The sequence below is a fragment of the Tamandua tetradactyla genome, chromosome 1, assembly GCF_023851605.1.
Source record: "Tamandua tetradactyla isolate mTamTet1 chromosome 1, mTamTet1.pri, whole genome shotgun sequence".
Taxonomy (NCBI): Eukaryota; Metazoa; Chordata; class Mammalia; order Pilosa; family Myrmecophagidae; genus Tamandua; species Tamandua tetradactyla.
The window spans coordinates 518596-531790 of record NC_135327.1 but is presented as its reverse complement, the minus strand read 5'-3'; the positions used below and the strand labels follow the sequence as shown (position 1 = coordinate 531790).

General features: G+C 34.7%; 1 protein-coding gene across 1 annotated transcript in view; it reads left to right on the top strand.

The window, feature by feature from the left end:
• The window catches only part of LOC143679957 (uncharacterized), a 137985-nt gene that overhangs the window by 91259 nt on the left and 33531 nt on the right, over positions 1-13195 (top strand). Inside the window, exon 6 of the mRNA XM_077156453.1 lies at positions 4969-5106. Within this exon, the coding sequence (XP_077012568.1) occupies positions 4969-5002 (34 nt within the window). The 3' untranslated portion in view covers positions 5003-5106. The remainder of the gene's footprint in view (positions 1-4968; positions 5107-13195) is intronic.

The window sequence follows — 13195 nt, the reverse complement described above, 5'->3', positions numbered from 1 at the left end:
GACTGGCCCTACTAAAGAAGTTAAAGAGTTCTGCACATTGAAAGGAACTAGATGGTGGCTCAAAGCCACAAGAAATTATTGTATTTCTCTGAAATTGTTGTAACCCTTGTGTTCTGGTTTGCTAGCTGCCGGAATGCAATATACCAGAAATGGAATGGCTTTGTAAAAGGGGAATTTAATGAGTTGCTAGTTTACAGTTCTAAGGCCGAGAATTAAAACAAGTCTATAGAAAAGTCCAATCAAAGGCATCCAGGGAAAGATACCTTGGTTCAAGAAGGCCGATGAAGTTCAGGGTTTCTCTCTCAAGTGAGAAGGCACATGGTGAACACAGTCAGGGCTTCTCTCTCAGCTAGAAGGGCACATGGCAAATAGGGCATCATCTGCTGGCTTTCTGTCCTGGCTTCCTATTTCATGAAGCTCCCCGGGAGGCATTTTCCTTCTTCATCTCCAAAGGTCACTGGCTGGTAGACTCTCTGCTTCGTGGTGCTGCAGCATTCTCTGCCCTCTCTGAGTCTCTCTCTCCAAAATGTTTCCTTTTTTATAGAACTTCAGAAACTAATCAAGACCCACTCAAATGGGTGGAGACATATCATCCCCTAATCCAGTTTAACCACCATTCTTGACTAAATCACATCAACCAGGGAGATGATCTCATTACAGTTTCAAATATACAATATTGAATAGAGATTATTCTACCTTTATGAAATGGGATTTATATTGAAACATGGCTTTTCTTAGGGGGCATACTTCCTTTCAAACCAGCACACTTTGGCAGGGTTACAGTATGGGTTAATACAAATGCCAGTACTGTTACATTTTTGGTTTGTAACTCCATTTTTTACTTCCTACAGGATCTCTAAAAGGGACAAAAGGGTATTAGAACATAACTTAGTTTTGAAATTAAGTTGGTCTCTAAGCAAATAAGAGTGTAATTGGTACTTGATGTAAAATTTAAGCCTCACAATACCTGAAAAGAAAATATTGGAGAATGTGCACGCTTCTAGAGACAGAAATTAGAGTATAAGTTGCAAAGGCAGGGGACAGAGAAAATGAGGAAATAATGCATAATGAGTGTAGGGTTTCTGTTTGTGGAAAAGGGAAAGCTTTAGTACTGAAACGTGGTAAGGATCTGCAACATTGTGAATGTAATTAATGCCACTGAACGGTATGCTTTGGAGTGATTAAGATGGGAAAGCTTATGTTATATATATATATTGCCATAACTATAAAAAAGAAAGAGCAATCAAAGAGACAATGACAATTGCAATACATGATCCTGGATAGAATCTAGCAGGGGAGGAGAAAAGACTTTAAAGGATGCTATAGGCACAAATTTAAAAATTGGAATGTAGACTGAATATAAAGAAACAATGTCAATTTTTTTTAACTTGGTAACTGCACTTAGGGGGGATAAAAGTGCATATCATCGTTATTAGAAGATGTACATGACAGTATTAAAGGTTCAAGAAGCATGATATATACAGCCTACACTCAAGTGTTCAGAAAATGGAGGGATGGATGGATGAATGGATAGATAGAGTGAATATATGTGACAAATGTTCAAATTGGTGAATCTGGGTATATCTGGGGATTAGGGATATGTTGGAGTTCTCTGTATGGGTTTTGTACTGTTTTTGTAACTGTCCTGCAAGTTTGAAAGTATTCCAAAATGAAAAGTTTAAAAAATGAAGTCTTGAAGCAGGTCTTCCTGGATTTACACAGCAGCTCAACATTATCATCATGTATGCAGGCTCTTTTTTCTTCTCATGTTTCCATTCTTACTGTGTGTGCATCCATCCTTGTGGTTGAAAAAATAGTAACATCTTCTCCCTGTTTCCAGCCATATTCCAGGTAGGAAGAAGGTAGAAGGACAAAAGCTTTAAATTTTATCTTTTTATTTGTAATGAAGTCCCTACTCAAGAGACTTCATCCTACTTGTCACTGAGCAGAACTATGGCCTATGACCACTTTCCCTTCAGAGTGTCTGGAGAGAATGGATAGGCAGCCAGCAGTGTTTGCAGCTACTCCTTTTCTGTTTACTCTTGAAACCTACAAGATTCCAAGGAGAAATCCAAATTATGCTTGAGGATATAGTGCTCCAAGAAGTCCCTTTTTGTCTTTAAATTATTCATTTATTAATTCAACAGATATTTATTTTTTATTGCCTACTTTGTGCCAGGTACTATTCTAAGCTTTGGGGATAACAACAGGGAACAAAAAAATCCCTGCTCTCCTGAAGCTTACATTCTTCTGAGAAGAGAAGTCTATGAAGAAATGTGTGTGAGTGTGTGTGTATCTCTCCTTGAAAAAAATTGAAGTAGAATAAGAGTTGTGCATAGTGATGATAGGTATTATTCTATATAAGAAACAAAGGTTTCTTTGATGAGATGATATTTGAGTAGAGACCTGAAAGAAATGAGCTTTTGGTTGGAGCCAGATGAAGACCCTGGAAGGAGTCTAGGCAGAGGAAATAGAAAGTGTAAATGCCCTGAGGAGAAATGTGTGTAGTATGTTTGAGGAAAAGCAAGGAACCAGTATGACTGGAGGACCATGAACAAGGTGATATGATAGGAGATGAGAACAGTGAGAACCATAATGTCTCAGAGGCTGTAGCAAAGATTTTACTGTAACTGAAATGGGAAGTCATTGAACAATTGTAAGCAGAGAGGTTAGCATGACTTGACTTAAAATTTGAAGAACCACTGTAACTACTGTGTGGAGAATAAATTATAGTGGGGCAAGGATAAAAGGAAGGAGTCCAGTTTTGAGGCTATTCATTTTTCCATGAAATAAATGATGGTTTGGGCAAATGTGATCATAGTGGAGATGATGAATAATGATCATATTCTAAATATATTTCAAAGGTAACTTTAGAGATAGTTGTGGCAAAAGGAAAACTCAGGATGTCTCCAAGTTTTGGCCTAATAACTGGAAGAATGGAGTTGCTATTTACTGAGGTAGGGATTGCAGAAAAATAAGGTATCTTGTGAGTGGTATGGAAATGTGGGGAAGCAAGAGTAGTTTTGGACACATTAAGTATGAGTTGCCTGTTACACATCCAAGTGCATGTGGGATGATTTACAAGTCTGGAGAAATAAATTATCTACCAATTATTGAATGATAGACAAATCTAGAATTGAAGACAGGGTGGGATTAAAGGCTTAAAGTTAGGGGTCTTAATCTATAAAGGTTTAATGCACTAGGGTCACTTTCCAGAAATTTGTACCCTCTAAATGCATCCCCAGACCAGAAAATTCCTGAAATGCAGAGAGGCCAGCCTCTCAAGAACATCAACTAGTTCCATCCCTCAATCCTATATTATTGACAGCCCCTTCAAACATGAAAAAGTTAGAATTGGCATAGGCCAAATACCCCTACAGAGTGGGGGAAAGAACAAAGGTGATGGTGGAGTTATACCAAGAAGGTAGGATTTAACAAATGAATATGACTGCTGAATCATTATATTGGTATTTCTTTTAGTCTCCAGTATCTTAGAGAAGCTAAAAATAAAAACCTAAAATTGTGGAATTGTAACCCATACAAAACTCTGAAATCTGTTCCACAACTAATTGTGGCAAAGTGCTTTGAAATTTATTGCTCTTTTGTATATACGTTATTTTTCACAAAAAGAAAAAAATGTCAATTGTGATGATAAATGCATAGCTATATGATGATATTGTGAACCATTGTGCATTTTGGATGATTACATGGTATGTGAATATGTATCAAATTTTTTTTTAATTTTTGAAGGATTCTGTAGACTAAAACAAAAATGCAAAAAAAAAAAGTGAGGAATCTTAATGCCTTAGGACTAGAAGAGGTCACTTAGGAAGTGAGAAACTAATTTTCCCATGATCTGTTTTTTAGAAGAAAGAAAAATTTTTATGGAACCCTAATCAAATTCAAGTTTGAGGTACTTTAATTTACTAACTAGTTCATTAAATGTTCAAAATTTAGTATAGTGGTTGAGGATATTGTTTCTGAAGCCAGACAATGTACATTCAAATCCTGGCTTTTTTTTAGTAGCTGTGTGAGTCAGATCAAAATGGTCTTTCTAAGCCTCTATTTCCACATCTGTAAATAAGGCTAATAATGGTTCCTACCTATAAAATTGTTGGGAAGTTTTAATGAGTTAATTTAGAGGAGTGTCAGACACAGTGCTCGAAAATGATTAGCCAATATCATCATTAAATTTCACCAAGTTGCAACACATCATGTAACATGGCTAATTTGATTTAACTTGTTGTTGCTATTATTATTAATATAGCAGCTTCAGGATTATAGAAAAACCATGCCCATAGTAAAGAGTTCCCATATACAACCCCCCCACACACACGGTTTTTCCTGTTAGTAACATTTTGCATGGTACCTTTGTAATAATTGATGAAACAGTATTATTATAATTATACTAAGAATTGTAGTTCATAGTTTACATTAGAATTCACTCAGTGTTGTATAGTTCTGGGTTATTAAAATTTTTGTTCTGGTAACATGTATCCAACCTAAAATTTTCCATTTTATACACTTTCAAGTAAACAATTCACTGGTATCAATTACATTCACAATGTTTTATCACCATCAGCATCATCCATTACTAAAACATTTTTCCATCACCCCAAACAGAAACTCTGTACCAATGAAGTATTAACTCCCCTTTCCCCACACCCACCTGAGCCCTGGTAACTTGAATTCCATTTTCTGACTTTATGAATTTGTATATTCTAATTATTTCATATGAGTGATATCATACGATAATTGTCCTTTTCTGTCTGACTTCTTTCACTCAACATGTTAGCTTGATTTAATAGTCTCTGAGAGCAGGCTATGTTTTGGAACCAGAAAAAATTATTTCTCACTCTGGAGTCTTCATTTGGGACATGTGAAATTGAGAGTTGATATTCATAATAATTCCCACTTTTAAATTAGTGTTTCAGCATCATAGTCTCAACTAACTTTCTTCCTGTTTAGGTCACAGTGCCATCAATATCACCAAGGTGGCTAGAAGACATCGCATGTCTCCATTTCCTTTGACATTTATGGACAAAGCCATCATCACAGTCCTGGAAATGACTCCAGTGCTTGGGACAGAAATCATCAACTACAGAGGTGCTGTCTATTTGCCCATTGTCCTTTCTTTTCTTGATTTCCTTCAAAGTATGAGTCATATAATAATAACACTCAGTCTTCCTGAAAGAAAAATAATTAACCATCATCACAGTTATTACCATCATTCTTTTGGGTTCTTATTTCTATTCAAATCTAACATCAGTCTTAAATATACACTGGGTAAAGCACCCATTAAGCCTCCTTTTATTAAAAATGGACAAAGGTCACCTGTGTTACTACTGTCCATCGTAATATCCACATTGTAAACTAAAGAGAGGGTTAATCCACTGAGGGAGGAATATGGTTAACCTTGACTCGGATGTCTTTTCCATCAGAAATGGGAGATAATTTATGTGTCTTATATTCATTTTTGCCTGTTGTGGAAAACATGTATGTAAAATATGATAAATATGTCAACTTGTCCATGGAATTTATAATAAGCAACCAATCTAATCTCACTTTTTCTACTTCATTTGTCTTCTTATTTTCTGGTCTTAGTCTTAGCACCTTGAGGGCAACTTGTAGAAAGATAATGGAAATGTAGTCTTTCCCGGCAGTTTCAGTTTTTAATCAGTGACTCCATTTCTAAAAATTCAACATAAGTATTAGTGTGTTCTGAATAAAATATTTCTTCTTAATTGCTTTATTATATGAATAGAAACAGCACAGAAGGACCTATTTTACAAATAAATGTCTTTGTTCAGAGAATCATGAAATGTTCAAAACAGAAGGAACATTAGAGAGTATATTTATTAACACCCTAATTTTCAGTAAACAAACTCAGAACAGCAGAGAAGGAATAGAATTAAGGTCTCACGATTTCTGTTCTTCTTTTTACTACCGTATTAAAATATAAAATTAAAATAATGACAGATAGCATATCAAATGATATTATCTAAAATTAGAAGACCTAAACTAGTAAAATAGCAGATGCCAAGTTTTAGTTCTTTAATCCCTGAACCTACTTAGAAAAAATTTGTCTTTACACAGTTTGAACTCATCCTACATCTTTAATGCGAATTCTTGTAGAATTCAATTTATCAGGCTTAAAACTTTTCTTGTTTTATTTCTCTTTAAAGAAAACAAAGATTAGAAAACTCACATAGCATTAGGGAATTAATAAAAAATTTATTATGTGACTCCAGAAATCAACTTTAATACACAATATTTAGATATTCACCAAGACATTTTCAGAAAATATAAGCATAAACCTACCTCAGAAAAAAATTTAATGGTACTTTACTATTATAGAAATTAATTAAGCATCCCTGCCTTCTTGTAATTTCAAGAGAATTTCTCTTAACATCAGTCCTTAGAAAAAATCTCATAGTGTATTCCAGGCACAATTAAACAGAAACTTCACTTCTTTAAAGAAAAAAAAGTTAAAAATTGCCATTTCTATTTTTCCTCTAGGAAAAAAAATTGCTGTCAGATGGATTCTCTTTTTCCCTTCATGTAATTATTTTCCTTCATTTGTTCATCAGATCAATCGTTACTCACAAGTTAACAAACTCTTCATAAGTGGTTAACTTTTTTGTCAGTTTCTACCAATGATGATGACAAATAATAATCAAGTTTGAATGGAATCAAACTCAATTTTTAATGAAAGAGTATTATAATTAAACCTGCCAGACACTTTATTCAGGTGTCTAGAAAACACCAGCTAATAAAAAACATAATTCAATTTGTTTAACAACTATTTATTAAATATCTACTATGTATCATGTACTATATGTTAAGTCCTAGATATACAAAGATGAATAAAACAAAACTATTGCACTGTGGATCCCATAGCGTAGTGCAGGAGAGAGATAGGTCAGAAATACAACTTGTCTCCTTTAATGGCTCCTGTGAATGATTGCCTGCCTTTATCAATTCCTTGAGTAGAGGCTTCTTTAGAACTTAGTTGTTGGCCCAAGAGTATGTAGAAGAAACAAGTAGTTTAGAGGTAAAGAAAATAAGTTTAGTATTGATCATGCTAAATTTATGAGCAAAAGATGTACGCTAGAATGGTATAGAAGTTTGGAGCTCAGGCAAAGCCTGTACTGATACAGATTTAGAAATCATTTTCTAGGTGGTACCTGAAACCACTGGCATGCATGAGGTCATCCAAAGTGTTTCTTCTACATCCTCTTGAATCCACCCTTATTCTCCATCCCCACTGCTATTGTTTTGGTTTAAATCTTTATTATTAACTTCCTGAATTATTGCAAGTCTCCTTGACCCCAATAAGCACCCTCCCAAATGATTCTCCAATTTGATACCAAAGTGTTCTGTTTCATTTGAAAGTTTGTTGTTAATATTCCCTACATCCATCTCTTCAGTCATCTTCCCCGTGACCTCAAGGTAAAAATCTAAACTCTTTGACAGATTATATAAGGCCCTCTATAGTCTAATTCCTTCTTACTTATTTCAGTTTCTTCCTATACCTCCTCTTCAGCAGCACTTGCTTTTCTTTTAAACCTGCCATGCTGTCTCTTTATCTTATTTTCTCTTACCTGCAAGCCTTTGTCTACACTATTTTTTCCTAGGAACAACTTTATACTACTTCTCTACCTGACTAACTACAATATATTATTTAAGATCAGGCTTAAGGAGCCTCTCCTCCATGAAGATTTTTCTGATGTTCACCTTCTCCTTTCCATAGCTGGGTAAAGTACCCTTCTTCCATATTCCCTTTGCACCTTGTTTATATGTTTAATGACACAGAATTGCTGATGTATTTATTCGCTCTTGATAGGCAAATGCCCTAGTAAATAACTTGGGTATAAAAAAGTAAAGTGCTCAAAGTATGAATCTCTGTACATTGAATTGTAGGTAAAAACAGCCTGTAATTCTCTTATTAAGGAGAAGTAATTCTCCCCAGAAAAAGGATTAGAAACCCATTCTCTCTGGACTCTAAAATGTTAATTTTATCAAGAATATTTGCATTTTAATAAGCAAACCTTCATTGTTCAGTTTGATTTCATCTAGATACACCTCTAAATATTTAGTTTCATCCATTAATCATGGAATAAGAAAGGTACTTAGGGTGGCAGTTTGCTGAAATGGCTTCACAGTTCTCTGAAATCCCAAATATTTTTGCCTGTGCAAATACTCTGACATTTACAATTAAGAAGACCCTAAAGGAAAGCCCATATTTTATATGAGAAGTCCACTGAACAAGCTTGGAACTATAGCATCTCTAAAATGATTTTTGTATGTCTGAAAAGATTTAACAATAGTCCCTGAAAACTCAGGATAAATCATATACAGAAATGCTGACTTTTTGCTGTGAAGGTTATAGACATAGGGTAATCCTATAAAGAAATTTTAGAGTATGGTACATTAAATACTTAGAATGTTATAGTAAGAGCATAACTTGAAGATCAAGTATTCTCTACTATTATAAAGTCGAGAACTGAGGACCAAAGAAGTATAATAATAATCTTAAAGTTAAACAAATACTTATGATTAAAAACAACTAGAACCCAGACATCTTGATGATGTTCTTTCCATACTGCATCTCAAATCAATATGAAAATTATTCTTCCAAAGAAATTGCCTAGATATGCATGTATGTGGAAAGTGTTTGCTTGTGTGTTTATTTAAATTGTTTTGGCTACAAAGGAATTTTCTGTTGTCTTTGGTCTGTCCTTGTCATTTCTACAATTTTTAACTCTTAACTGCAAGCCAGTCCTTTAAGGAGCAAGCAGTGTTTCCTGACTGTAATTTTCCTTTGTTTTTTTTTGGAGAGGCATATGGGCATAACAAGGGATGATAATATTTGTGAGGCTGCCATTTAAGATTAATCTTCTTTACTTATAAAATGCATGACATGAATAAATTACATCACACCTTATATGGCGATAGTTAATGTAAGGCAGATTAAAATATTCTGGTGCCATTCCCTGAAATCCCCAATCTTTTCCAGCTAACAGTGGAAAAACTATGAGCTTTTAATAGAAGAATTTTGCCTTCATGGACTCTTTATTTTAGATTATGAGCTCTAAGCTTTCTTATTTAGGATTACCTGACCAAAGACCTTAACACATTCTTTAGTTTTTGTGTAAAAAGCTTCAGCAATTCTGGTTAAGGAACTTTCAGGCTTTATTATTGGAACTTAGTTTGAAGCAGTGAAGTGCTTTTCCTGTCTGATTTATAGTTAGTTGCCTGAAGATAGGCAATTATCTTAGGCAGAAACTCCCTACCCTCTAGAATAAATTCAGAAGCTCCTGTTTCCACACAGCAAAAGTCCTCACTGAGGTAGTTGACAGGTCATTCTGGGAATTCATTACTCTTCCTGATGATTCAGGGTCTATAAGAGAGTATAGCAGAAAGAGGTAAGGTATACTGGAAGGAACTTTGACATCAGACACACTTTCTACCTTGCTCTCCCTCGAGTTAGCTGAGAGAGCTTGAGAAAATTAAATAGCCTTTCTGAGTCTTATTTCTCTTATAATGGAAATAATATCTACCCAATAGGGTTATTATAAAATACTGTTAATGGAGATAATATACATAAATCATCTTGCTTTCACTAAACTTTATTTGAAATTTAATTTTCCCTTCCCTCCCTTCTCCACGTAAGATTCTAAGATCATAGCCTTAAGATAAGCTCTTGTAAGTTAGAAAGAATCAAAGCTAGAATTCCTTGGCTCAGCAATATTTGTTGGTCCATACTAACAATCTCTGGATCACATGTATTTTGATGTAATCAAACTCACATCTCTCCCATCCAAGTCGTTCAGGCATGTACTCCCTGTCTCATTAGAAGATCTTGAATTAGATTGAATTACAGCAATTTTCACTGTTTTTCTGCTATCTGTGTTTTACCTTTATAAAATTTATTCAGAGAATTAAAATAGTTATTCAGGTATTTCAGGTGAAAGTTTATATGTGCGGCTTGGGGCTTGCCTAGCCCGACCGCACTGGGGTCTCGCCCTCGGATGTGGTTCGGCTGGAGAGCGGCGTCAGCCGAGACCACGGGGCTCGAAGGTTTGGAGGGCGCACGAGCACAATAAACTGAGACTAAAGAATAATAGTAGTAATTTATTGCATAGGGCTCGCGGTACTTAGCTGGCTGGCAAGGCTTACAGGCTAAGACCCCGACAGGAGGAAACACAGAGAATATATAGGGTTGGTGAGGGGGAGTTAATTAGGGGTGAAGAAACTTTGATGGGCAGCTGGTATGGTGTCGTATAGGATGTGGATTGGTTAGGAGGTGTGTTGAATATTATAATGGGTGGTGAGGTGAGGAGTGTACATGGTCTAATGAAGAAGAGGTGAAAAGGTGGTGCGATATATGCTCGGAAGTTGCTAGGCAGGGGGTTAGAATAGCAAGGCTTGCAAGAACGAGAGATGTCTGGATATGTTAGGGCATGTTAAGGCAGATAAGAGGCAACAGTTACAAATATATGCAGCAATATGTAGATACAAATTATATATATATAATATATAATCCAATTTATTGCCTCCAGTTTCCATCTCTGTCTAGTAAAGGCTTCATCTAAAATAACCCTGTCTACTTATTCACTAATAAATATCTCCTGAGATATTCGTCTGTGCAGGCATTTGATCTTTCCATAAATGTGGCCCCTTAAACTCATTCATAATCCTTACAGGTATTCTTGTCTTTTTAGACTCCTTAGTCCATAAACTTCAAAATATGCTCCTCTAATTACATCCTTCTGTTTCTGCATCTGATTACATCATTACTTTTATTCTTCTCCCCGTACTCTTCAAATATGAATTTCATAATGACCTCTCAGTAACTGTGCTTTATTAGATTTATCCGCTGTTAAAATAAGAAAGAATTTTAAATATGATAATTAATTTTCCATTCTTTTTGAATACTTTATGTTTTCACATTTTTAATATTCATGTTTTATTTAGTATAGTTTATTTAGTAGTCTTTTTACCCAGGATCTATTTGCTATGCAAAGGCAGAATCTATTTTGAAATAGGAATAGCATTTAGGATTCAGGATATGAACAATGGAAAAGTGTTTCATTTAAAATGGAAAGAGAACAGTAAATTTTTAATAAAGAATAGCACCAAAATATGTTATTCCTACAATAATGAAACTATCTGAGAAGGGTCTCAGAGTCTTAAAAATCATAACTCATTCTTAAAATTATGAAAGTCATGTAAATATCCAAGATTTTCCAAACTATAGGGGAAAAAATTGTGAAAATAAAGAGAAAAATTTCAAGAGCAGTAGAAGATTTGCCACTACCAGGAAGAGAATTAGCACAAATGAAAACTTCATAGTAACTTTTTAAATTTGAATTGATTAACTTTCCCACTAGAGCTTCCAGTGCAGAAGTAGGTACCTTTTTGACTGTTTTCTCAAGTAGAGATTTTGCATCTGTAGGAAAGCCTGTTAGTTTATCCCAAGCAGCATGGACTATGTGCCAGGAAAACCCCACACTTCCTTGCTGTAAGAATGGAAGAGATTTGGAATAATTTTTTAAAGCATTAACTCAAATTTTCTAAAAACAATTTATTGACTATGGTTAAAAATCTTGGTTTTTTTTGTGTTTGTTTCTATCAACTCCTTTTCCCTCGAGTTAGCTGAGAGAGCTTGAGAATTCCTATGTGACAGAGGAACCGCTTTTATAAAGGGGATATATCATATTACAAATTTACAGTTCTAAGGTGATGAAAATGTCCAAATTAAGGCATTAAGAGAAAGATACCTTTTCTCAGGAAAGGTTGCTAAAATCAGAAACAGAAGGATTTTATTGTAACCAGCTGCCCTCTTTGAAATGTGTCTGAATGTGTATAAGAATGGAAGAGATTTGGAATAATTTTTAAAGCATTAACTCAAATTTTCTAAAAACAATTTATTGACTATGTTTAAAAATCTTGTTTTTTGTTTGTGTTTATTTCTATCAACTCCTTTTCCATCTAACTTACAAGAGCTTATCTTAAGGCTATGATCTTAGAATCTTACGTGGAGAAGGGAGGGAAGGGAAAATTAAATTTCAAATAAAGTTTAGTGAAAGCAAGATGATTTACGTATATTATCTCCATTAATGGTATTTTATAATAACCCTATTGGGTAGATATTATTTCCATTATAAGAGAAATACGACTCAGAAAGGCTATTTAATTTTCTAAGCTCTCTCAGCTAACTCGAGGGAGAGCAAGGTAGAAAGTATAACTGTGAGACAAGAAGTATTAGCAAATCAGAAACAGAAGGATTTTATTGTAACCAGCTGTCCTCTTTGGAATGTATCTGAATGTGTATAAGAATGGAAGAGATTTGGAATAATTTTTAAAGCATTAACTCAAATTTTCTAAAAACAGTTTATTGACTATGGTTAAAAATCTTGTTTTTTGTTTGTTTGTTTCTATCAACTCCTTTTCTCCAAAATCCCAGTCTCCTTGATTAATTTGCTGAAACAAATCAGTATCAACATCTTGTCTTAGCATTTGGAAATTACGCCAAATAACTCAGTGATGTCATTGCAATCCTGTGACTATAATGCCTTACTGATTTCCTTACTTTGATTTTTGCAATATGGAAATAAGCCACCAGTATTTCTTCAATTATCAATTGTATTTGCTAAAGCTGCCAGAATGCAGTATACCAGAAATGGGTTCACATTTATAAAGGAGATATATTATATTACAAATTTACAGTTCTAAGGTGATGAAAGTGTCCAAATTAAGGCATTAAGAGAAAGATACCTTCCCTCAGGAAAGGTTGCTAGCATCGGGGTTCCTCTGTCACATAGGCACATAGTGACATCTGCTGATCCTTCTCTCCAAAATGTCTGGCCATTTCTCTCTTAACTTCTCTGAGCTCTCTTCAAAATGTCTCTGCCTTTAATCCTCTCTTAAAGGACCCCAGCAAGGGGATTAAGGCCCACCTTTAATGGGCTGGGTCACATCTCCATGGAAACAACCTAAGCAAAAGGTCCTACCCACAATAGTCTGCGCTCAGAGGCTGGATTAAAAGAACAAAGGCTTTTCTGGGATACATAACAGATTCAAACCAGCACAGCTGATAGGTATATTTTGCATATATTTTTTCTTCATTCTATCAAGAAACTTTGTTTTACCATATTATTTTCTTTTTATAAAATATTAAATAAAATAT